General features: G+C 38.9%; 1 protein-coding gene across 1 annotated transcript in view; it reads left to right on the top strand.

Annotated features, from left to right (window-relative positions):
• Window positions 1–27,028, top strand: part of lamc1 (laminin, gamma 1) — a 60,094-nt gene that overhangs the window by 23,919 nt on the left and 9,147 nt on the right. The window contains exons 2-8 of the mRNA XM_057334938.1: window positions 11,946–12,250; window positions 17,568–17,698; window positions 20,271–20,437; window positions 22,623–22,811; window positions 22,947–23,061; window positions 23,160–23,258; window positions 26,823–26,959. Of these exons, the coding sequence (XP_057190921.1) occupies window positions 11,946–12,250; window positions 17,568–17,698; window positions 20,271–20,437; window positions 22,623–22,811; window positions 22,947–23,061; window positions 23,160–23,258; window positions 26,823–26,959 (1,143 nt within the window). The remainder of the gene's footprint in view (window positions 1–11,945; window positions 12,251–17,567; window positions 17,699–20,270; window positions 20,438–22,622; window positions 22,812–22,946; window positions 23,062–23,159; window positions 23,259–26,822; window positions 26,960–27,028) is intronic.

Genomic DNA, 27,028 nt, shown 5'->3' with positions numbered 1-27,028 from the left:
AACATTTGAACATATCATCACTGTCGGTCAGAAACCTTTTATCTCCAAAACTGCTAGGTATCAGGAAATGGAAAAACACTGTATGTTTTGAATAATCAAACACTGTTGTCAAGCTCTTTTTAAAATACGTTTTATTGGTTACATGTTTGTGAAAACGCACGGACAAACATAAACGGTGGACAGTATAAGTCAAAGTATTGATTTATGAAAAAAATATGAAATACGGAGAAATGGTTTTCTGTCCCATAAATGCACCCATTTATTTGATCCTGTTTGATGCCTGGATGAGTCAAAATATTTCTTTCTCAAACCAATTAAATTAGATGCTCTCTGGTTCAAATGCCTGTAAGTTTCTTTATTTATGTACATTCCTCATTATTGTAATGCTTGCCACCCTTCTTTACATCACCTTCCCACTTTAAAATCTTTATGAATGGATCAATTCAATATTTTTATGTAGTAACATTTGTGTATTGTACAGCGTTTTATGGTTTCTGTGTAAATTCTTTCTCTCAATATGTCTTTCTCTTTCGGTCATCATAGTAACTGTTCTGCATGAATTAAGTCAAGTGTCTCTGTTGCATGGGCTCCAGGTTAAATCGAGCTTGGCTGTTGCTGGGAAGCGGTTTAATGTGACTCCTTTAGCAAGACTCTCGACGGTCCTCCCTGTACCCAACACAACATTAACTTCCAAGTGAAATTCAATGATTAATTCGTAGATCGAGCACTGAATATTAGACCAGCGTGTGCTGGAGTTCTCACGACCTCTCACATCCCAGTGGTGGTGAAATAATTCATTGGGTTGGTTATGAAATTACTGCCCGGCCTTTGGGAACCGAGATGTGAAATCAGGAGGAATGATGGTGAGTGTGAGAACTGCAGACAGCTGTTGTATCACTGATGTCAGGAAGCGTCACGGACAAATAGAGAACATCGTATTCTCTTCTTGTTTTTTGAACATTGATTGAAATAAGCTTTTTGTTTTATTGAAAATCTGAAGAATCACGTGCCACTCATTTTAAGAATACAAATGTGCAACAGTCCCACAAATGACTTGGTTGTCCTCGGGGGAACAACTGGGAATGTTATCCCGGAGCGTATGATGGGGCCCCAAGTTCCTAAATGAAATAGCTGACTTGTATGGTCCAGTGAAGAGGCACTCGCTCTTTATTGTCGTTCCCTGTGAGACTTCCCAGGAAAGAGTGCAGGTGGTTTTAAGTTAAAATAGATCAAGTTCAACATCTACATTTCTGAAAATCCACAAAATTCATCGTACATCCAAGATGCACATTTTAGGAAACATGTGAACTTGTTTCTGTAGGGTTGAGTTGTGGGAGTGTGTGACAAACAGATGTTCAACATCTCCCATCAGGACGTTTGGCAGATGGTGAAAAGCTATGAACAAGAAAAAAACTGTCATGCCCACACGTTAAAAAGTCAAAGCCGTCATTGTTCATCCCACTGTGGAAAAATGCAGTGAGGTCATGAGAGGATGTTAAAGGGCTGAGGCTCTCCCTCCGGACAACCCCCTAATCCTCCTAGTTTCCTCAGGGTCTCTCTCTCTCTCTCTCTCTCTCTCTCTCTCTCTCTCTCTCTCTCTCTCTCTCTCTCTCTCTCTCTCTCTGGACGAGAACTAAGGAATTCAGAATGATGTACAGCTCATGAAGTTACCTCACCCTTTAGACTGTCTTTCTCCTGCAGCTGAGACGGCACACCTTGAGTCATAGTTGAAATAGTTGAGTACAGAAATGGATCTGGATAATAGGAGGATGTTAAACCTATTCTAGCACCAGTCAGATTGCTGTTACATCAAGTGAAATTCCCCTGGGTTTTCTGTGTGTAGTTATAAAATATGATCCACCTACGTATAATATACGGACGTAAGTGATAGTTCACCCAAAAATGAAAATTCTGTCATAATTTACTTATGCTCTTATCATTTCAAATCTTTATAAATTTATTTGTTCTGCTTAACACGATGGAAGATATTTGGAAGAATGTCAGTAACTCCCTTAGTATTTATTTTCCCTACTATGGCAGTAAATGGGGGATGAGATCTTTTTGGTTACTGACACTTTTCCAAATATCTTCCATTGCGTTCATCAGAACAAAGAGCTTTGGAACAATCTGAGGGTGAGTAAATGATGACAGAATTTTCATTTTTGGGTGAAGTGTCCCTTTAAGGGGATGGGACACCCAAATTTAAAACTTGTCATTTATTCACACTCAGGTCTGACTCTTTCTTCTGGAACACAAAAGAAGATATTTTGAGAAATGTCTCGGTGGTTTTGTGTCCATACAATGGAATTCAATGGGATCCAATGTTGTTTGATTACCAACATTCTTCAAAATATCTTCTTTTGTGTTCTGCAGAAGAAAGAAAGTCATACAGGTTTGGAATGACGTGAAGGTGAGTAAATGATGACAGAATGTTCATTTTCAATACGTTTTCCATTGGAACGCCCATTTATACCAAGAGGATTAACTAGTGAACACACTAACATGCTTTGTTTGATTATTACTTATTTTAATTTTGTTTTTTTAATTTATTGATATACTTTTATTTTGTTTATTTTGTTCAATTTTTATGTTGTTATATACGTTTTTGTTTTAGTTTGGATTGATTTATTTTCAGTTAATAATTTTAGTGCCTAATTTTAACAAATTTTAGTTGATTGCTGAGGCAGCATTTCTACTTTTTCTAAATAATATTCAGGCGGATCATTTATTTTATTTCGGTTAACAGAATAGTTTCAACAGTTTTAGTTTTTGTAAACTATAATTTTTTTCTATAGGTTTTCATTTTAGCAGTCAATGTTTTATTGGTCATCATCTGACAAATAAATGAAATTAGCAATAACATTGTGACTCATCTTTATTATTGTAGTTGTGGTGTGAATTCTGCTATTCTCGTAAATTTAGAGTGATTTCTTCACATGTATTATAGTTATCGTTATCGTCCTCTGTGTGAACGGGCCTTAAATTGTTATTGTGTGCTGGTCAGCTGCTCGTAAATGGCTGTGGTTAATGACAGAGTGCAGTTTTGACCTCATGTTAATAGCAGACCCTCCCCACCTCTTCAAACGGGACACCTCCGATTATACAGGGTGGCGCTCCAAATAACCTCCCTGTTCTCGCGGGAAGCACACCACGGTTCAAATCGCCACCATAAATGTCTCCATCCACCACAGCACATTTAATAAGAGCTCTTAATAAATACCTAATCATGTTAGCATTGACAGCGGACCACAATTAAAACGGTAAACCTTTCACATGTGTTTAGAGAACGCAGGCACTCATTCAGAGTTATCCCATCTTGTAAACAACTTTGTGACTTACTGCCGTCCCCTCCGAGCCAGGCTGCCTGGGGCCCGAGACTCCATTTGCTTTGTTTAATGAACGACAAATCTTTTGTTTTAACAGAGCTGTAGATCGATTGTTGAAGGTTTATATCTCTCCCGAACATCTCCGATAGCTAAGCTGAAAGGTGTGAATTCGTAAGCACGGCCAGTGGCAAAACGCTCCACCTTTTCCCCCCAAGCTCAAGAATGTCAATCCCGAAAGGAATCTCTGATAGCAAAGATGTGGATCTCACCTTTGGATCTTATGAATGAACTGAATGATTTAGCGTTTCAGCAGTGAGCCGTGCTTGTTTTGTGTTCGCTTTAAGAGGATTTCATCGGTGCCATGTGACGACTGCATACCAGCAGGACTATATCCTTGTTAACGTGATGTGATTTTGGAAGCAGCGCCTCCTTTTGATGGCTGTGTTTTGTTAGCCGATGGAGGCTCTCGGTTTCAAAGGGCTTTTCAGTCAAAGTCATTTCGCCCGTAAACCGTTGCTTTACAAGTGTAAAGCACTTTTTTACAAGTACATTTATTTGTGCTAAAGGTAAAAGGTGCTAAAGGAAATCTATAGATACCAAGCAAGCATGCACAAGTCTGTTGAAAGCAAGCCTGTGTGTTCATTAGACAGGTATTCATAACAAAGACATTGTTTTAGTTTTGTGTTGTCTTTACTCGAGCTCTAATCTGAGTCTGGTTGTGAGGAGGAACCTCGGCGTTCTGCAGGTCAGTCACTGAAAATAGTGGGAGCGAAGTCGCGGTGACACGTACGCGAAGACTCAAGGATGCGTAGTATCTCAGGACTGATACGTTCCTGACTCAAGGGTTTAGTTTCATCAGTTTAAAGTTTCATTCATGTGTTTCAGCTTCACAAACATTCGTGAGAGATTTTAGTGTCAGGAACAGAATCATCTTTTTGTTGACTGGTGGGCTGAGCTAAATGTCTGATTAAGGACGTGAGAATGATCTTGCATCGGTTATAAATGTAGACAGTTGTGGGTAGGGCTGTCACGATTATGAAATTTGATTGATGATTAATTGTCTAATAAATCATTGCGATTATGACGATTAATTGTCTGTTTTAGGGCTTTGGCGATTATGACGATTAATTGTCTGTTTAGGGCTTTGGCGATTATGCCGATTAATTGTCTGTTTTTGAGCTTTGACATTTAATTCTCATACATTTTTGATTCAGCGATTGAAATGACCATATTGTTCTGAATACAAGACTGTTTTTTTCTTGGAAATACATCGGAAAAAATTGGGTCATCATATATTTAAGGTTTAGGCTTTTACCTGTCAATAATACAACCACCAAATACTTGTAAATTAAGTAAATTGATCAGGTGTGAATTGAAGCCACCATTAAAATACTATCAGTCATAGAAAAGCTTCTAGTCTGTTTTTTTCTCACTTGCAAGACTACAATAAAATTTTACTTGTATGTTAATGAGATTTTGGTAGACTGGTTTTCACACTGAGATTTGCCTAAATAATATTAAATTGTACTGCAGGTAATTTGTATATGTTTTAGTTTTTTTTAAGTGATTGTGTTGTTGGTGGTACATTTTACAAGTATTACCATGCTTTAGTAACAATATATACACTAAATTATGCAATATGCATATGCACTACAGCTCCCCCTAGTGTCTTCTATAGAGATGTGCAATAATTGCGATGATCTGAAACCATCGCGATGAGGTGAAACAATCGCGATGAGTCGATTATTTATTAATCGTGACAGCCCTAGTTGTGGGTTTGAGTTATTGACGTCAGAAAGCCAATCATTTCGGAACAAGCTGCTTTGGAGGTTTTGGCCTCTCTATAGACCCCTTTTGTGCCAACGTCACGCTTACGTCACGGCATTAGCTGGAGTCAAAACGAAGGGAAACCAGCACAGATTTGGCTACATAAGGAGTTTAAAATATCATCTTGTTGTGTTGTTTAGTGCCACAATCGACAGAATATAGTCTCCAATTTGATATTTTAACACATACCTGCTGCCACTGCCAAACAAAAACACTGACTACAGCTGTAGTTAAACACAATAAAACTAGCGGATTGAACGGAAACGATTGTCAAAAATGCACACTTAAAGGCGGGGTGTCTGATTTCTGAATTACGCTTGTTTGGACAAAGTCGGGCCGAGTACCAAAACAACCTTGTAGCCAATCAGCAGTAAGGCTGAGCGCTGACGAAAGCGAAAGATGGGGGTAGGGGTGTGTATGTTTTGGTGATTTGAACATCAAAACAACGGCTAAGAGAAATCGGACACCCCGCCTTTAAGATTAAAAAACGACTGTCTTTTGTTGGTGTGGATTATGGTTTGGGTATGTGTCTAAAACTATCTCACGTATGCCCAAATCAGAAACTGGGGAACAAGGTTATTTTTCACGTAGGGTTAACTTTTGAACGCATATTAGGGAATGCGAGCTAACTTTGTTAGTTATACAACTAGCAGTTAACTATCGGCCAGAAACTAAACCTAAAGGAAACTGTTTGTCACAAGTGCATTAGTATAAAGGGAGAGGGAACAGTGAGATTGCTCATGTTATGTGTCAGGTTTGTGTTCAAGTAAATGCATTTGCTAACGTTTGCTGTCTATAGGCATCTATAGATGTATACGCTCTCAGTTTATCTTTACTATACACGCTTGGTTTCTCCTTCTGGTAGGTGTAGATGTCAGGCCACTTAACTGGAGGTAATCCTGTGAGTTTGTCCCTGGATCCATTGAGTGAGCGCATACGGTCGGGCAGGTTCCTTGCGTTAACGTTAGCTTTTTCAAAAACAATCGTGGTCCTAGACAGTGAGTGACCTCGCATGTTAAAATTTAATCCGATTTTTGAGCTCTTTTATTTCTCAAAGGTCGAGGAAAATTAAATTCTCATGATATGACCTCTAATGTAGCTGCACGATGTCTGTCCCTCATGGTCTTGGTGAGCTCATCTTCAGTGCTTTATGGCCGTTGTGTGTCGCCTTTGGTGGTAAATTGTCAGGTGCTGTGTCCTTTCTTTTGATCATTTACAGATGTTGTCGCTCTCTTGTTGTCTGCTGGGTCATCCCCCCACACTGGCGTCACTGGTGTGCAGAAGCACATTCCTGTCACCCCCCCACACACACACACACCTCTATTCGTTCACACACAGCTACACTTTACTGTAGATTACTGTGAATTGTAATGATTGTAAAAGGATAGTTCACCCAAAATTGTCATCATTTTTACCCTTGTGTTCTTTAAAATTCCACATGACTCTTTTCTTCTGTGGAACGCACAAGAAGATATTTTGAGAAATGTCTCTGGGGTTTTGTCAATGGAAGGCAATGGGGTCCGATGTTGTTTGGTTACCAACGTTCTTCAAAATATCCACATTTTATTAATAGCAGGACTTGCATTTGGGAAGGATATGAGCACATATGCCTGTGATGGGGAAAGGCACATTGACAGACGGAGGAAGTTGGAACAGAAGGTCACGGACTGATAACTTCAAAGCTGTGCTTTACATTTGCAAATGTGTTGATGGTGGATACGACTGAGACGTGATGTGATCCGAGCAGTGAGGAAATGTACATTTGGTTTTTCTTTCCTCTATCTATTGAGCCTCGCAATGGGGAGCCCCTCCTTTTTCGTCATCAATAAACTGATTGTTCTGGATGGAGTGCTGGAATTCCTCTTGTCCCGCTGCTCAGAGGAGGCATGATTCATGATTCATGAAGGGCTGCAGTACTGTCCTTCATGGACCATGAAACACATTGAACTTGTCATAGACGTTCTTCTATATTTCCATGCACGCATTTTATTTGATTTAAAACCTGCAATCATACTCCAGCAAATCATGGCTGTCCTTCTGAAAACTTCCGTATTTTATACTTTTTTTTTGTCACAAATCAGTTTTATTATGTTCGTCACTGGGTTTTGCAAATATCTAACCAGTAAGTAAGGTTAGATTACTTGTACCGGTCTGGTCCTGATCCTGGCGCTCATAACAGCCGGCTGTCTGTACAGTATCCCGCTCATTACATGGCTATTTCCCTCATAAGTAAGTAATATTGATTTGAAATATTTGATTAGCTCATTTTTTACGAATGCAGACCTTCTGTGAGGACAAAACACGAGGTTCAAATGACACAAACAGACAATTTGGTTGAATCGCTTGTAATTATAATTGTAATGCGCCGTTGTACTGTGGCTTCCGTCACATCATCCAGGTGGATGCTGCACATTGGTGGTGGTTGAGGAGAGACCCCTCATATGATCGTAAAGCTCTTTGGGTGTACAGTAATACACAATAAAGCGCTATGTAAATGGCTCATTCATTCATTAAAAAAAATAACGGTTTCAGGCTCCCAAAACGCCGGATCCGTCTGGACCGGTCCGGCTGATACGATACATATTTTTTACGTATGCTAAATGCGTCGCCATGTGAATGTTGATAATATAGTTTGTCATTGAGTATTAAATTAGAAAACTTTAAAACGCAAGCATTTGCGGTCTCAGACATTTGGACCATGCTGTTTCTGTATTATAGTCGTCTTGCACTGAAAAACACAAGTAGGACACAAAAACCTGACCCAAAAAATGAAGTATGTCCTAATAGTTGTTGTTTTTCAGTGTATCTCTATTTTTATCGAAGCGATTAGGTTCAGAGGTCTTTCCCATTAATGTGAGCTTGTGAGGATAAGAGAACCTAGCATTAGTTCATGATCAGACAGAGTGACTTTTTCCCACGGAGATTACCTCACCGGTAATGCCTGCAAATAAAATAAATAATCAGACCATAATATTAGATAATGAACCGTAACGAAAGCTCAGTTTCCTTCCACAAATATCATTTTCATCAACACAGTTATTAGAGTCTGAAAGTTCTCACCAGCGGACAGATTTCAGAGCTCCGTCCGGAAACTTTCAGCTGGCATGTGCTCTGAGAAAGAGACTCTCTCTGTGCTTATCACCGCACTTCTCAGCTTCACAGGACACCTGCGACCGCTTCCCCACAGCTGCGCTTGATGACTGTTTAGGTCTGTGTGTAACGTCTCTTTTGTTGACCCAAAAGGAAATGATTCATTATTACCCAAAGGATGCAGTTTTTGCTGGACCATGAGAACACGTTCCCAGGGTTTACGTCTTCTGGCTCGCATCTATCATTGGATCTGTGTGTTCTGAGATTTGTAAAACAAGGCTTCGTCTTAGCAGATTTATATACAGTACGACGGATCTCAAAATCACACCCACACAATCCCGCTCAATCTCCAATGGATTGGCGACAAAGACGGGACGTCATGAAGCTGAACTTAAAAGCCGGACCAGTGCCATGTTCCCCACGGGGAGTGACCCTGTCCTCAGTCAAGCCTTTGAGCTCCAGTGAGCTCTACCAGTTAGTGCTCAAGTGCTCTTTGTCTGTTCTCTTGAAGCTCCATGTTGGCCACGTCTGGCTTGGTTTTTCTCGTGTTTGCCAAAAGATTCCGTTCGTCCTGTTTTGTAAGGGTGCTGGGAGAGGCGGGAAATCAATGATGGTGCTCGTTCGCCGTGAAGCCTTACATGTGCACTAAGGATGTGCAACAACCCGTGTGACTACTTTGTTTTGCTGCTGTTTTTGTGTAACAAGGCTGGTTTTAGCTTCCTGATCCTGATTTGATATGTATCTAGCGGGGGCGTTTCCGTAAGATGTGTTTGGGAATCGTTTCATGCGGTAGAGAGCAAAGGGGCAGAAATTCATTCAGACTTAAAGGTCCCGTGTGTCATTTTTTGGAGGTTCTGTTGACAGAAATGCAATATGAAAAACATAACTATGTCTTCAGGGGTGTATAAAGATCTTACATAATGAAGCTTTATGTTTTTATTATCTTAGAATGAGCTACTTCTATCTACATAACCCGCGGGTCCCCTCGCATGGAGTTCGCCATGTTGTTTCTACAGTAGCCCTAAACGGACAAACTGCTCTACAGAGCGCGTTTCGTAAATATGTTACCTCCTTCGGCAAAGAAGCGAAAATGTGACGACATCTTAATCCCGTGTCAGCCACCGTAGTGCTTCGAAAGGGATGGGTGGAGTGAGCCGTTAATTGTAATGCGCAAATTGGACTGCTTGATGCCGCTAAATTTCATACACTGCACCTTTAACTTTAGTTCACTCGTTTAGAGTTATATTAAAGCAATAAGCCCCAAGAAGCAGTGGGTTACAGTGCATTTTATAACAGCTAAGGGCCCCGTAGCTGTTATAAAATGCACTGTAACCCACTGCTTCTTGGGGCTTATTGCTTTTATAAAACGGTTATTCCATATGTTTAGCAAGATTTCATAAAATAAAGTAAATAAAATTATATTTAGGCTATGTGGTGCGGTCAGCCGTTATATATTGGGGTATTTTATAACGGCTTAGAACTCGGCTCAGCCAATCAGAATCAAGGACCAGAACTGACCGTTTTATAATGTTTGGTAAACAACCCGTAAAGTCCTTGAGTTTTTATAAACTTATTATGAAGCAGTAAATTAGGTTTTTTCAACTCTTTCAAGTGGTCCACACCCCATTGTAAATTTCTCTCTCGCTTTAGCTGAACTTTGACCTTGACAGCCTGATGTGTTCACGGGCACTAAAATTCATCATTTTCAAGTTAACCGACTCAAAAAACATTTTTATTATTGCTTAAAAAATGTCCTCTGCTTTAGCTATAGTTTAACTTTTCGATGCAATCCGTGGGTCTATTTACTTAACACAGTCGTCCCTCCTTTAGTTTTTGTGGCTTTGTTTGCAGAGCGAATTCTTTGCTAAAGCAAACATCGGTCCCCCCTGTGGCCCTGCTGAAAGATGGTGTCATATTTTCCATGCTAAATGATGTCTCTCCATACCATTTCCATTTGGCCCCTGGTTACAGCCTCTTGTTCACGGCTCCAAACGCGCACAGCTTGCACGGACATGCAAGAGTATGTTTTTGCACGCTCCGTAGAAATTGTTGGGGGGAACTCGCAAAGCCACTTAAATCCAGACTAGCACAAAAAAACCTAAGCTCTATGTTAAAAAAAAAACGGGGTTTTTGTGTGATCATGACCTTGTTTCCATTGTACAATGCAATGTTCTATTGGTGCGCATTGAAAATAGTAGAATGAAGAAGTTGATGATGAAATTATTCCTGATATTGTACAGTTTTTTGCAACCAGGATGCAACCAAATAATACATTTCAGAAAGACTTTCAAACAAAGTACAAAACGATGAAGAAATGAATGCAAGTCAACCTCTGCAACTAGGTAGCTGGTCACTAGGACTCAACCCTTTTGCGCAGCAGTGAAAATAAAATACAGAAATAATCAAATAGAGAAGAATGGAAATTCGAGGGCGAGGATTTGCAGATCTTATCGGACAGAAAGGAGTTGAGGTATTTCGAGTAGAACAAGGTTATGTTTGAATGGCGTTCTGCCAGCTGTGTATTATATCAGTTTTGTCTGCTTAACCTTGGTTTGGTTTTCTGTGCACTCGTGAAAAGTTGTGTGTTTGTTTATCTATGTATGTGTGTATGTTTGACACCTGCGTTGTTGACTTCTGAGCCTTTTCCAGTCCTTAAATCCCAATCTGTCTGCAAGATGAGATTGTTTAGAAAGAGTGCACATAGCATCCAGTGGTCTTCCGTCTTCTGAACTCTGTTTTGCCTCCACTTATCTGTCTCATATCTTCCTTTCATTCTCCATGTGCAATAGTAAACGGAAACAGCTCGTATGTTGTAGAGATATTCTGCACCCTTACTAGTTTGCATTTATTCAAGTTAATGATTTTCCAATATGTGACCCAGTCATTTTTTGTGATTGCTGTTTTTTACATAAAAGAATGTAAAAACACAATGCAAAACATCGTGTGAAAATATATACCCTTGATGACTGAGTAAGGACATGTCAGAGATTGAAAACGATGTTTTCAGAAGCCACCTTTCAGTATTTTTGGTGCAACAGAAAACGTAGTTTAAATAAAATCATTAATTTTAGTATTCATCTTATTATGAATAAAAATGTAGATACTGTATCTCAAAATCTTTCGTATAATCTATTAAACACACATTTCCTATTTTTGTCCACCATATGATTATTAGGATTTCATTCTTTGCAAATGATCTGTCTATTAACGTTTTACACTTTAAATTCCCTGTGAACCGGAAGTTGCGATCATTTTTACTGCCATATTTTGATGCATTTTGAAATGGAATTTCGAATGAGAAAAATAGTGGGTGTGGCTGTTGTCTCTCTCTGCGATTTGATTGGATGTATAAAAATAGCCATTGCGTTTTGAAATCGAACTGGGAGCACACTGACTGTTGAAGGGGAGGAGTTAACGGATGCTCCACCCAAGCCGTCTAACTTGTGTCATTTAAGATGAATCGTCACTACTAGTTAACTCAATATTATGAGGGCGCACAAATAAAAAAAAAGAATGACCCACATTGATAAACTATTTACAATAAACGCTGCAATATTTCATAAAAAATTGTCATTGTCATTTTTTGTTTCACTGGGACTTTAACTTTCAATTCTTTCAGAAGTTTGCTCAGAAGTTTTGTCACACAGCCACTTTGAATTAAAACAAGACTGACGTGTAATATTGTCTCTTCTCGTCTTCTAGGCAAGTCCTTTGACATCACATACGTGCGTCTGAAGTTCTACATTAGCCGTCCTCATAGTTTTGCCATCTATAAGCGCACGAGAGAGGACGGGCCCTGGATTCCCTTCCAGTATTACAGCGGCTCCTGCGAACAGACCTACAGCAAGACCAACCGTGGCTTCATCCGCACGGGCGAGGACGAGCAGCAGGCTCTGTGTACGGATGAGTTCAGCGATATCTCACCCCTCACCGGAGGAAACGTGGCCTTCTCCACACTCGAGGGCCGACCCAGTGCATACAACTTTGACAACAGCCCCGTACTACAGGTAAACTCGTCTCTCTCGCTCTTCTGCGAACTCACTCGTGCGGTTTTAGGGGAAGGCTTCACTGACATCTTCAGACACAACAGAGTTATTGGTGTGGACCTGATTTCCAGATGTGTAGCGTTCAGCAGCCAAGTTTCAGTTCCAGCTGTTTTCAGTCCAGATTGAGCAACGTTCTGCAGTTTAAAACAAACAATGTGTCATGTTTAAAAATGGTTATCTGAAGTGGACCATTGATGATGATGAAGTAGAAATAAATGAGCTTTTTTGTGTGTGTCTTTGTCCATTACACTGTTACTGACAAAACATACAAGTAAATAATTTCAATGAATTATCCAATTATCTGAGAATTGATCAGCAGCTAGAAATTGATGATTAAGACTCAAGATTCTGTCTCTTCTTTCAATTGTATTTATATAGTGCTTTACAGTACATTGTTGCAATCAGAGTTTTGTTTTTAGCTTAGATTAATACAATTTTAAATAAGCTTTTTTTAAATTTAATTTTAGTTACATTTTTAGCTATTTTGTTTGATGTTTTTGTAATCGTATTATGTATTTGTTTATTTTTTATGTTGCTATATAAGATTAATACGTTTTTTATTTTAGTTTTGGTTTATTATAATTTTAGTGCTTTACACTTATATTAGTTCATGTACGAGGCAACATTTCAATTTTTCGTTTAGTTTTCCAATAATTTTAAGGCCAATTTGATTTGATTTCAATGAACAGAAACGTAAATTTTTTAGTAAACTAAAAACCTTGGTTCCAATGCAGCATTACAAAAAACATTGTACAAACTTGAAAAAATAAAAATGATATGGCAAAACGATTGAGAAATAGCACATTTTTAGAACTGACAGGGAAAGACACGTGCAAAAATGTCATCGTCTATTAGTAAATTCAATCACGGGGGACACAAATAAGTTTCATAAGGTGCTATGAGAATTATGATCTGATGCTCGTGCTGTGTGAAACGGACCGTTACATTGGATCAGGACTCGATGTCCTTCCAGAGACCACAAACACACAAAATGACGTTTTTTCACACTGGATAAGAGACAGACACTTGAAGCAGTATGAGCTGAGTCGGTCATCCTGAATGCTGACTGTGGGGTTTGGCATCAGTCTTGTTATCCTGCACTCGGAGCCAAAACAAGGTGCTGCCGTGGTAACGGGGTCGGATGTGAAGAGGTTAATAGTGTGAGGTATGTTAGTGCCGGAGTGGGAGGGCAAGAGGGGGTTTATGTTTGAATTAATGTATGAAGGCAGACTGTCTGGTTGGTGTGTGTGTGTTTGTGAGAGCCGATGTGGGACGTCCAGGTGGTATCTACTCCTCACCACAGCCATCAGTTGCAACATGTTAGTAGGCGACACCCCCAGATTTCCCATCCTGTTCTGATCTGCTTGGCATTGTCCGGACACAGCTGGAATAGTGTTAGTAGTAATCTCTCATATATAATTCAATCTTAATGATATTTGTTTATCATTTATCAAGATTCTGATTCTGATTTGGTTCCGAGTCGGTTATAAATATTGTGTTGGTGGTATTTTATTCAAACATTTGTGTAGTAGTAAAACTGAAACTAGACGTTCTCCTGGACCAGCATTGGAACAGTATTGTTTACATCTTCTGAAGTGGTCTATAGACACATTTGATAACAGTGGAATCAGAAAAGTCTGAAATCAGTTTTTGTTGTTGTTGCTGAAGGTTAAGTGTATAAAGATAATCCGATAATAAATGCATTATAAATGATGCACCCAACTTTTTAAATATAATTTGAATTCCGCATCTACACAAATCATTTTTGTTCATTTGTACAATCATGGACCGTGCTTGCTGTCATTTGGGCAACGTAAAATATCAAATAATTCCTGAAATAATTTCTGAAATTTACTTGAACTTCTAAAGTTGTTATCATGAAAATATAATTTTAAGTATAGCATTTTCACAAGACTTTTGGATCCCACTGTAGTTCCCAATGTGTTGGTAAACTTGGATTTTATTTCTCATGCAAATAGTCCAGCAGTTTTTTTCGGTATGATGTTTTCACAGTACTATAGTATAGGATTCCAATGCAGCTTTACTAAAAATTGTGCCTTAATGCCTTCACGAGCAAACCAAAGGGGACAGTGTCATTGAAAACAAACAAACATGTATTTTTGGGGGTGTGGAGGAGCTTGGTTTTCAAAGAAACCAGATCGAATGTTTCAAGTTATATTGGCTCCTGTCAGTTATTTTAGGATGTCTTTAGTTTAGTGTCGGCTGCTTAATTTGTCATCATCTTTCAGCGTCACCGTTGCCTAAATATATTCATGTGTCGCCAGATAACTTATAAACCCTTATAGCCCAATCTAGTTTTATGCAATACTATGGTTCATTCTGCATTTCGGTATTCTTTTTTTAATCGTAAAGGCCATCTTTACCAAACACACCTTGTCGTCAGATACTTAAATATCAGACATCTCATGTGGCATAAAGCTATTAATACCGATGTGCAGAGCTCTTTTTAAAGGAATGGATTTGTTTCTGTGGCATTATATGACCGTCATAACTGCTGTGTTACAGAAACATGTGATGAGTGAAGATGACACGGTTGGGTTTGTTGTCAAATTATCGAAACGGTCCACAGCCGTTGCTTCAGTGCAAATCTGTCATCATTACTATCATCAGTTTATAATGACCTGTTCCATGTATACTGTATGCTTTCTGCGTTTGTTGTTTCCAACCGATGCTGACAGTAAGATGGTGTGTGTATGTATAATTAAATAGGGTTTCGTTTCCGAAAGACATAAAAGTACACGTTCAATAAAAGTCAGATCACAGAAACGTAAAAGCATTGGCACGGGCCTGGTTTGGTAACACTTTAGTATAAGGACCAATTCTCACTATTAACTAGTTGCTTATTAGCATGCCTATTATTAGCATATTGGCTGTTTATAAGCACTTTTACACCATGGTCTTTTTGAATACTGGATTCTGATTGGCTGGAAGGTGTGCATTAAAACCCTTTAACGCACAGGTAGCTCCAGTAAGTTTGATTACATTTGAAATTTAACTGACAAAATCACTGTAATTTTCATCTGTTTGATCTAAAATTTCACTGTAAACATCAATAAAATTTTTAATTTTGCAAATGACCATGGTATAAGCGGGATAATCCACAGCTAGCCGTGCGTTAAAGGATTTGAATGCACTTTGCGGAGGCAACCACCCTCCGGTTCTTGGCCTCCACGTCGTGCATTAAGTAAGGAATAATTGACGACGGGCCGTTCAATTATCGAAAGTTAATGCACACCCCGAGGGGTGGCCGTTACACCTCGGGTGTGCATTAACTTTCGATAATTGAACGGACCGGAGTCAATTATTCCGCTTATACCACGGTCACAACACCACAAGACGTTGTTCCGATACCACAAGACGTTGTTACGATGTTTTATCTCAAGACATTTGTATGGTATTTGTCCCGGAATGCCTTGCTGGTAGGACTAATTTCTTACGCATCTCATCTGAAGGCGTTGCTTGAGCTGCATATGCAGTTTTCCGAGAGCGAGAGGAAGACAGACAGTGCACGTGCACACGCGTTTGCTTCACTGAGAGTGAAAAGACAAGTATCTATATTTGATTTGTTTTCGTCGTATTTAACACCCCTGTCGTATAAGAAAAGTATTAAGAGAAAAAAGTGACACGGAGGTTTCTGCGCCAGCTGCGGTTCTCGCAGTGGCATAGAAAGCTTCCTGCTGTGTGTTTTAAGTCCCGTTTACCCATTCCACAGACGAATTTAACATGTTGTTGTTGTTATTTTTGTGCTTCGTGTTTTATCTTTAACCCGCTGATTGTGTCATGTAGTTTGCCGTTACCTTTGATATATGCTTTAGTTTTTCATCTGAACAGTCCTGTACAGTGCTCTCGCCATTGTTGTTCAAATGTTCATGCTGTCCATAAATATTAATAGTTATTTCTTCTCAGACAATGGAATTTGCCAGTCACTTTGTCTGTGTTAAATACATATTCACTGGCGGACAGTAGGCTAAACTTGGCGAAGTGATATGGAACTGTAATGCGGTCAGCAGACCTGGAACACCTTCATAGGTGTGCGTTTAACTGAAAAATAATGCACACCCGTCGAACGTTCGTCAGCCAATCAGAATGAAGCATTCAACAGCCCCGTGGTATAAAACCCTTTAACGCACGGCTAGCTGTGGATTATCCCGTACGTAAAGCACATATTCTACATGACCATATTCTACATCACTAATCCTACCCAATACCTAAACCTAACAACTACCTTACTAACTATTAATAAGCAACAAATTAAGAGTTAACTAAGCAAAAGTCGTAGTTAATAGTTTACTAAAACCGAGAACTGGACCTTAAAATAAAGTGTGACTTGTAAAATTGCCACGAAATGTCATTAGATTGTGTTGGCCCTTCTCGTAAAATAACAACCCGTGTGGTTTCTATTGAAGCCGAGGGCTTCTGGAACTGGAAAAAAGTCCTTGATCAGAGTCATGTTTTGGTTTCCTTGGCTTCTTGGTTTCCCTTTGGCTTTCTCGGCATGTGACCGCACACTCAATGGCAAACACTGTGGACATCATGTTTCCAAGATCTCTTTCTAAACATCAGAATTGTGTCTTCCCATGAAACTTTTTTTTACATGACTCCAGCAGTTATGGTTCGGATTACACACTAGAAGATTTATTTTCTTTAAACATCTGTGCACGGAGCAGATGGGAAAGTGTCCTTCTCTGTAAAACACTGCCTCTCTCTGCAATCCATAAATATGTAAACAAGTTACATGTACAGTTTATGAAATTTAGCGGCATCTAGCGGTGAGGTTGTGAATTGCAACCAACGGCTCACTCCCCCGTCTCCCCTCCATTTCGAAGCACTACGGTGGCTGACACAGGACTAAGACGTCTTCACGTTTTCGCTTCTTTGCCGAATGCGATGATAATTTTACGAAATGTGTTCTGTAGAGCAGTTTGTCCATTTAGGGCTACTGTAGAAACATGGCGAACTCCATACAAGGGGACCCGCGGTGTATGTAGATAGAAGTAGCTCATTCTTAGTTAATAAAAACATAACGCTTCATTATGTAAGGTCTTTATACACTTCTAAAGACATATTTATGTATGTTATATTGCATTTCTCTCAATAGATCTTCCAAAAAATTACACATTGGATATAGAAAATTTGTCATCTGACTAAAATCTTTATTTTGCATCTCATAATCTGTCTTTTCTTTAAATTGCACCATATATTTTTTATAATAGGGCTTCATGTGTAACACTGCTGCTCTTTTGTCTTGTCTTCTCAGGATTGGGTGACTGCCACAGACATCAAGGTGACCCTGAACAGATTAAACACTTTCGGCGATGAAATCTTCAACGATCCCAAAGTTCTCAAGTCCTACTTCTATGCTATCTCAGACTTCGCTGTGGGAGGAAGGTGAGTTCGGTTATAAACATCTGCACTTTCAACAGAAAACAACTTTTAGTGTTTCCAGCTGTGTTGAGACGTGCAGCCTTCAACTCACAAAACTGCATCTGACTGGAATCTGTTTTGTTCAGTTTACAGCATAAATGTGTACATGTTAAAGAGTTTAAAGAGCTGTTTGTTTGTTCAGCAGAAAAAAGGTATTCAATTTTTTGTCACATACAGTACATGTGTGACCCTGGACAACAAAACCAGTTTTATGGGTCAATTTTTCGAAATTGAGATTTATACCTTTATTGATTATTGATGTATGGTTTGTTAGGATAGGACAATATTTGGCAGAGATACAACTATTTAAAACTATAATCTGAGGGTGCAAAAAATGTAAATATTGAGAAAATCACCTTTAAAATTTCTCATGTGAAATATTTTTGTGGAGAGTAGATGAACCCAAAAGCTGAAATTCGACCAAACTTCCCAAATAGCTGGCAGCAGCGAGTGAAGTTTGTAAGCAGGTTTCCGGACATTTTTGTTAGCGATTTTGCTGCATCCACTCACAAAAATAAAGTTTTTATATATTTAAGGTAGGAAATTTACAAAATATCTTCATGGAACATCTTAACTTCATGATCCTAATGATTTTTGACACAAAAGAAAAATCGATAATTTTTACCCATACAATGTTTTGTTGGCCATTGCTACTTAAGACTGGTTTTGTGGTCTAGGGCAGTGGTTCTCAAACTGGGGGTCCCTATTTTGTTTCTTGGGGGCCACAGATTTTGTGGCATTTATGAAATATAGAAATTTATCATAGATTTTATGCAATCAAACATCAGAAAAATGACACCACCAACCAAAAGAATTGAGGTTCCAGCATTGTGTAACTGAATGTTTTTGGTTTAATTAAAATTCTAAGTTTAAGATTATTTGTCTTTATATGGGGGGCCGCTAAGCGATGCACTTAACACAAAGGGGGCCTTACAACGAAAAAGTTTGAGAACCACTGGTCTAGGGTCACATATTCATAAACAGCATGCTATTAAATTATATACACAATAAGAGAATAAACCTGAAAACCTTTTTCTGAAATGAAAAATAAAATAACAAAAGTTAGACAAATATATTAACGGGACAGTTCACCCAAAAATGTAAATTCTGCCATCATGTATTCATCCTCATGTCATTTCAAACCTGTTTGACTTTCTTTCTCCTGCAGGACACAGAAGAAGATATTTTGAAGAACGGCCTCCCATTGACTTCCATTGTATGGACACAAAACCACCGAGGCATTTCTCAAAATATCTTCTTTTGTGTTACACAGAACAAAGAGTCATATACAAGTATATAAATGACTTAAGAATGAAAAAACAATCACAGGATTTTCATTTATTGATAAACTCCAGCGTTAAAATCTTCCCTGCCATTTGCCTTTCATTGTTGTTGTTCCGTCTTTGGGCGGTTTGTAAAATTTGACACTGAGCTTTAGACAGGAAGGATGTGCTAAAGAAAGGCCGTGTTAGGGATCGGAGCTGTCGAGCGATGTCAAACATCTCCCGGTGTGCCGCTGCACGTCTTTTCACCCTAATCTGTTTGAAATGTGGAGCAGATTTCCACGACACAGTCCACATTCCCCACATTCCTGCCGGATTACAGCGCGCACAGGAACAGGAATGGGGCGGGCAGACAGACAGAAGGTCCGTGGAGGGCAGCGGGGGCGGAGGCCGGAGAGATTCATTTACACCTGTTGCCTCACGGCTCTCAAAACTCCTGCCAGCAGATACACATATGGCTCAAATCTGACTAGATTCTGACCAAACACCTGTGCATCTCTGATAACTACAGATTTGACGAATAGGAAATATGCACATCCGATATAAAGCACATACTTATTATTATGAAGAGTTATTATCGTTTTCCGTAAGGCTTTGCCAAGAGCACCTGAAACAATGCACGAGACGTGGCTTCAGCTACACAAGTTCCCTCTTGTTCTCAGAATCTGCGTGTCTGTTGTGCAGCGCATATTGAAGTGGAGTACAAATGAGGTTTTGTGCCCAAACTTTGGCTTGTGCCCTGCTTTTGATGGGTACTGAATAATGTTAAATGGTTTTGGTTATCTGGCAAAGTGTCCGAATCGCTTCGATGTTTCCTGGCCGCATGTGAACACTTAAAAGGAACAGAACTCCTTCCTGTCGTTCTTTTCAATACAAAACAGTTCATTCATTCAGCGAGTCATTTGTGGTCAGTGGTTTCCATATGTTGTGTGTTTATTTGTTGTTATTATTTTGATATTTGGCCATAATATGCAACCTTATAGCCTCAGGGAGAGAAAACTCTAATATAAGCAGTTGTAACTCAAAGGGCAGACAGGACAAAGACATCGGCCCTTCAATCTGACAACAAAGGCGCTGTGACGTTCAGCGATAGGCTCAACAAACATCATCAGAGCTGTGTGTTTGAACAGCTTTGCGGCCCGTTTTTGCCTGCCTGGACTGTTTTCTATACAACAGCGACAGGATGTGTACACATACAGTAAGTTTGCCCTGTCATTGTGCACCTGACCCATTACATTCTCCCTCCCATCCAGGTGCAAGTGTAACGGTCATGCCAACCAGTGTGTGAAGAACGAGTACAGCAAACTGGTGTGTGACTGCAGTCACAATACAGAGGGGGCGGACTGTGACGTGTGCAAGCCCTTCTACAATGACCGGCCCTGGAGGAGAGCCACGGCCGACAACACCCACGAGTGCATGCGTGAGTTTCTTTACCTCAGAATCATGAACTGCCCTCTTTTACTTTTTTTAAGGAGCTGAAAATTCACCGTTTCCTCGTGTTGTTCCAAACCAAAATCACAGGAGCACAGAAGTTACGCAAAGTGTCTAGTTTTATTTCCACGCAATAGTAGTGGATTATGATTTATATTTGTTTCCATGTATTAAAAACAGATGCTCTGGTTTCGTTTGCGCTTCTAGGATGAGAGAAAATAATACATGATGGGAACAACATGAGGGTTTTTTTAACCCTTAACTGCCTGCGTTTGTTTCAAGATTGTGCATGTCATTTCTAATCAAATCATGACAAACTATATATCATTGGAAAGGTCTAAGACTCTAGAATACAGATTTCTTTGGTGTTTTTTAAAATAATTTATGTAGGAAGAGTAATTGTTTCTTTTTTATAAAGAGTGTGCGTAGATTTGTTTTTATGACCTTTTACATGCCACAGACCCGCCGGTGGGTCCAAGTTATTTTGTTGAAAATTCTGATCTAATCATGACAAACTATGTATTGTTGGGAAGGTCTTGACTCTAGAATACAATTTGATCAGTGTTTAGAAGAATAATTTATGTAGGAAGAGTAATTGTTTCTTTTTTATAAAGAGTGTGCGTAGATTTGTTTTTATGACCTTTTACATGCCACAGACCCGCCGGTGGGTCAAAGTTATTTTGTTGAAAATTCTGATCTAATCATGACAAACTATGTATTGTTGGGAAGGTCTTGACTCTAGAATAAAATTTGATCAGTGTTTAGGAGAATAATTATGTAGGAAGAGAAATTGATACGTAAATGATAATTTATTCATAAATTAGTGTGCATCAAAAGTATAGTTTCATACAAGTTTATTGTTTTTATATTGTGCTTTTTTATTTTTTTATTGTGTCTGTTAATTGGAAAAGTAAAAAAAGCATCTCAATGTCAAATTTCAGATCAAGTGTTAAAACCAATGGAAACCTATGGGCCCCCTAGTGGATTTTGGTAATATAGCGGCTAAAAAAGTCACAGACACCTCAACATTTGGTGTATCAGAACCAAACTTGATACAACACTTGGTGACCCTTGGGACTTTGACTTATGACATTTTGGAGCCGATTCGTATTTTTTTAATGTATTTTTAATCAAAGAAAACATTAACCATTTTTTTGTACAAAAACATAACAAAATACCTTTAAAAAAAAATTCTGTGTATGATTTTTTTTCTTTGCAATAATCTGCTAATTTTCTTCTTTCAAACGAGAGTAACCGTAAATCTGTATTCCAAAGAATTCATGAGTTACAGCCATTTTAGTTCCAACAGTGCGTTTTCATAAAAATATATCATTTATATATAATTTCAATTATTGGTAAATATAAATAAATACATCTAAATATTTCTTATATACAAAACAAATATGCACAGTACACAGACATATTTTATGTAAACACAAACTTTTATTCTGGATTCGATTAATCCTGGTTAATCTTTTGACAGCCCTAACAATTCTTGCACAAAAATGACAAAAAATCGGAAATATTAAAGAAATAATATTGAATGAAAATACATGACATTGACATTACAAAGCTAGGAAGAGCCAGGACATTATTTCATACAATTCTGATTGTGTTCGGCTGAAGAAAGCAAGTCATATACAGCTGTGATGACATAAGAGTAAGTCAATTATGGGCTCATTTGAACTTTCCAGAAAACTTTTGTTTTAATAATCATAAAATCGTTTTGGTCGAACTACTGTCTCTTAGTCATTTCAATGTAAAGGTGCAAAATCAGCCACATCTGTTTGACTTCCTCCTACACGAAGAACATCTTTCCCCACAGACTTACCTCCACCCCGTTTTTGTTTTTCTTGAGTCGACATCACATTGGGAATGGAAGGATCTTGTCGCGTCCTCACTTCCTGGAAATGCATGACTAATCATCACATCTGATGTGTCCAGCAGCTCGGTTTGCTCGCACTCGCTTCTTTTCTCCCTTTTTTCCACTCTCGTGAATGTTTGTTAACCAAGTCGTTCCAGCCGTGGTTTGACTTTGGCGTAATTCGTTTTGAATCGGTTTCGTCCCTCCAGGGTTTGAGCGTTTATCGCACGTGTAAATGGGATGTCTGCGTCAGAGGCTGAAACGTTGTAACATTGTAAGTTCTAACCGTAGAGGCGTGTCTCTCTTTCAGCCTGTAACTGTAACGGCAAGAGTGCCGAATGTTACTTCAATGCAGAGCTGTATCGTGCCACGGGTCACGGAGGTCACTGCATCAACTGCATAGACAACACAGACGGGCCCAACTGCGAGAGATGCCTGGAAAACTATTACAGAGACGCATCCGGTCAGCGCTGTCTGTCCTGCAGCTGCAACCCTGTCGGTGAGAAACCAACTAACTACACGTCACACCAATAGTTTGCACTCGTGATTTTCCTCAACGTTTTAATGCAAATGTAACAAACTCTGGTTATTCACATACGCTAGAGTCCAAAGTGATTTTTTTGTTCATCAACAGGTTCTCTCAGTACTCAGTGTGATAACGGCCGGTGTGTGTGTAAGCCTGGAGTGATGGGAGACAAGTGTGACAGATGCCAGCCCGGGTACCACACGCTGACTGAAGCAGGCTGCAGGTACTGGCCCTTTAAATCCAAACACCGTATTATATATGCAAACCCATATCGGTGGCTTTAAAGTTCTCGGTGTCATTTCCCCATCTCTCCATCCCCAGACCGTGCTCTTGTAATCCTGCCGGAAGCACGCAAGAGTGTGATGTCAACACGGGACACTGCCGATGCAAGGAGAACGTGGAAGGCTTCAGCTGTGACAGGTCAGCCTTTCATTTCTAAAACATCCAAACGCATTCTTACCCCCCCACACACACACACAATGCCAACTGCTGTGACTTTTACATTCCCCCGGACTGTTCATCGTCCACGTTGAAATTTCTTCTGAAATTAGAATGGAGTCACCGAGCATCTGTGTTGTGGAATTGACACATGGACCTATAAAGATTCTCCAGCTTCTCTTATGAGAATATGCCTGTGTAAACAGCTGTTTATTTGACGTCTGTGTGGTTTTTCTAATGGAAAGTCCCTGTGTGGACGGGATCTGAATGCGTGTGTGTCTGAGAAACAAAATTAGGAGCCCGGGTCTGTCAGTGTCAGATGGAAGAGAAAATAGCTCAGGGTAGAAAAGGTTTCCCTGCCGAGCGCTCTCATTCAGCCCATGTAGGGCCGCCAGACTTTCAGTCACCAGAGTTTAACTGCTCCTTAACTGTAATAGACATGAGTCACGACAGGCAAATCATCAACTAGTCATTAAACAACCCGTAAGTTGAGTTGACTAGTTTTTTTGCGGCAGCGCTTTAGTACGCGCGCTAGACGTTAAACGCTCTTAAAGTGATAGTTCACCCAAAAATGAAAATTCCGTCATGATTTATTCACCCTCTTTTCCAACCTGTATGACTTCTTCTTCCGCAGGTCACGAAATAAGTTATTTTGAAGAAAGTTGGTAACCGAACAGCACTGGACCCCATTCACTTTTATTGTGTGGACACAAAACCATTGCAAGTGAATGGGGTCCGTTTAACATTTTTCAAAATATCTTCTTTTGTGTTCTGCGGAAGAAAGAAAGTCATACAGGTTTGAAATGACAAAAAGTTAAGTAAATGATGACAGAATTTTTCACTTTAAGGAAAGTCGTGCTAATTCATTGCCTTTAACGGTGGTCCAAACTTAACTTCCGGTACACATCTGCAAAGAATAGAGTCCCTGTAGATTATTTCTGATAACAAGCAAAAGAAATAACAAGTAAATGACACTAGCTAGCAAGTTAAAAGTGTCTAGCCAGAATTATTTTGGGTTACCAGTAGAAGAACCGTTACTTGGCTAAACTTAAAGGTGAGGTAACTCACGCAGTTTCTGCCAATCTCATATTAATCTTGAGTGCCTATACAACAGTAGTATTGCATACGTCGTATCTTTGAAGAGTATTTGAGAGTTTGATCAAATTTATAAGAGAGACACACAGCTGTACGATTATTTCCGGAAAAAGACGAGCTGCTGGAGACGGGCAGGTTGATGGAACTATAGCACGAGCACACTGTACATCATCACATTATCCCTTCCTGTTGTTTACATTATGCACGTACGCGCCGATTTCCAACAAAACACAGACGTATAACTTAGTTTGACTTACCGCTAGGGCTGTCACGATTGTTAAATGATCGTCTCATCGCGATTGTTTGACCTCATCGCATGGTTTCAGATCATCGCAATTATTGCACATCTCTATAGAAGACACTAGGGGGCGCTGTAGTGCATCTGCATATTTTATTGTATATATTGTTACTAAAGCATGGTAATACTTGTAAAATGTACCACCACAACACAATCACTTAAAAAAATAAACTAAAGCATATACCATAAAAATAACCTGCAGTACAATCTAATATTATTTCAGTGTGAAAACCAGTCTACCAAAATCTCATTAACATAGAAGTAAACTTTTATTGTAGTCTTGCAAGTGAGAAAAACAACAGACTAGATGCTTTTCTATGACTGATAGCATTTTAATGGCTTCAATTCACTCCTGATCAATTTACTTCATTTACAAGTATTTGGCGGTTGTATTATCGACAGGTAAGAGCCTACACCTTAAATATATGATGACCCAATTTTTTTCCGATGTATTTCCAAGAAAAAGAACATGGTCTTTATATTCAGAACAATATGGTCATTTCAAAGCTGAATAAACAATGTATGAGAATTAAAATTCAAAGCTGTAAAACAGACAATTAATCGTCATAATCGCAATGATTTATTAGACAATTAATCGTCAGCCAAATTTCATAATCGTGACAGCCCTACTTACCGCGTGCAGTTCATGACCGGCATCTATCAGGACGTGATGCTTCCAACTCGTTTTTTAAGAAGTTGACCATGTTTAACGGTGTAAAGAATGCATGAAACGGCGTGTTACCCTGTCTTTAAATGTGACAAAGTTACACGACCCATTCAACAAATTGTTTATTTAATCAAATTGACAAACAATAAAATTCAACAAATTGTTTATTTAATTCAATTATTATACAATAAAATATAAATGAAATAAAATACAAATAGTTTATTAGCCACTAGCCGGACCGATCACCAAACACAGACCGGATGTTAACTTCGGGCCAGGCGTGTGCATCTATACGACTGATAATGTGTGACGGCAGAAGCATTGCTTACAGCTTGTGATATAAAATTCCACTGTGATGATCTTGAAATGTAATGTTGGGTTGACTTGTTTATCACGCTTTCAACCCATTTCAAAACAGAACTATAAAAAAATCATTTTATCACGGGTAAAAATGATACAATTATTTTGTCAGTACAGAACTTTGGTTTTTAATTCCACTTCAGCACGTTTCATTATACTTTACAACCAATGACTACGTTATAATCTGCTGTTATTGAACTTCTTCAACATCGTATTTCAAAGCATGCTGTCATCTTAACACTCCGCCCCAATAATGAACATTTTTTGACCTTCAGAATTCATTTTTTTTTTTAATCATTACTATTGGTCACCCTTCATGTTTGTCTGTGGTCTTTTTTATTTCCTGTAAAGTTGAAAAGATACAAGCTTTCAGTCTGACAGCGATGATTTTCNTGCTTACAGCTTGTGATATAAAATTCCACAGTGATGATCTTGAAATGTAATGTTGGGTTGACTTGTTTATCACGCTTTCAACCCATTTCAAAACAGAACTATAAAAAAATCATTTTATCACGGGTAAAAATGATACAATTATTTTGTCAGTACAGAACTTTGGTTTTTAATTCCACTTCAGCACGTTTCATTATACTTTACAACCAATGACTACGTTATAATCTGCTGTTATTGAACTTCTTCAACACCGTATTTCAAAGCATGCTGTCATCTTAACACTCCGCCCCAAGAATGAACATTTTCTGACCTTCAGAATTCATTTTTTTTTTAAATCATTACTATTGGTCACCCTTCATGTTTGTCTGTGGTCTTTTTTATTTCCTGTAAAGTTGAAAAGATACAAGCTTTCAGTCTGACAGCGATGATTTTCTGACCTTATCGGGAGTATTGTGCTTGCTTATAAAACATTAATGGCACAACGATTATCCTCAATTAATTGTGGGAAGCATAAATCGTTATCACAATAAAAATATGATTAATCAGTGCAGCCGTAATTGTAATAGTAAATGTAGGAATCTTAATATATATTAACGTATATATATATATACATTAATCTCAGTATAACAATGTTAACGTATTGGCATAAACATTAAAGCTATACTAAATGCTCAAATTAACCAAACGTTGTCAGCCATCCTTTCCCAAACCCAATAACTCTATTTGTGTTTTTCAGGTGTAAACTGGGCTACTTTAATCTGGACCCCCTGAATCCTTTGGGTTGCACCCCATGTTTCTGTTTCCATCACTCCACTGTGTGTGAGAGCGCCAATGGTTACAGCATACACAAAATCACTTCCAGCTTCGACCAAGGCGAGCATCCATCCAGGGTTTTTCTTTATCCAACACGTGCTGTGTGAAAAACAGCTGCTAACATGTGTC

The sequence above is a fragment of the Triplophysa rosa genome, linkage group LG5 (genome assembly GCF_024868665.1).
Source record: "Triplophysa rosa linkage group LG5, Trosa_1v2, whole genome shotgun sequence".
NCBI lineage: Eukaryota > Metazoa > Chordata > Actinopteri > Cypriniformes > Nemacheilidae > Triplophysa > Triplophysa rosa.
The sequence above is the reverse complement of the archived record's forward strand: the minus strand, read 5'-3'. Positions and strand labels throughout refer to the sequence as shown.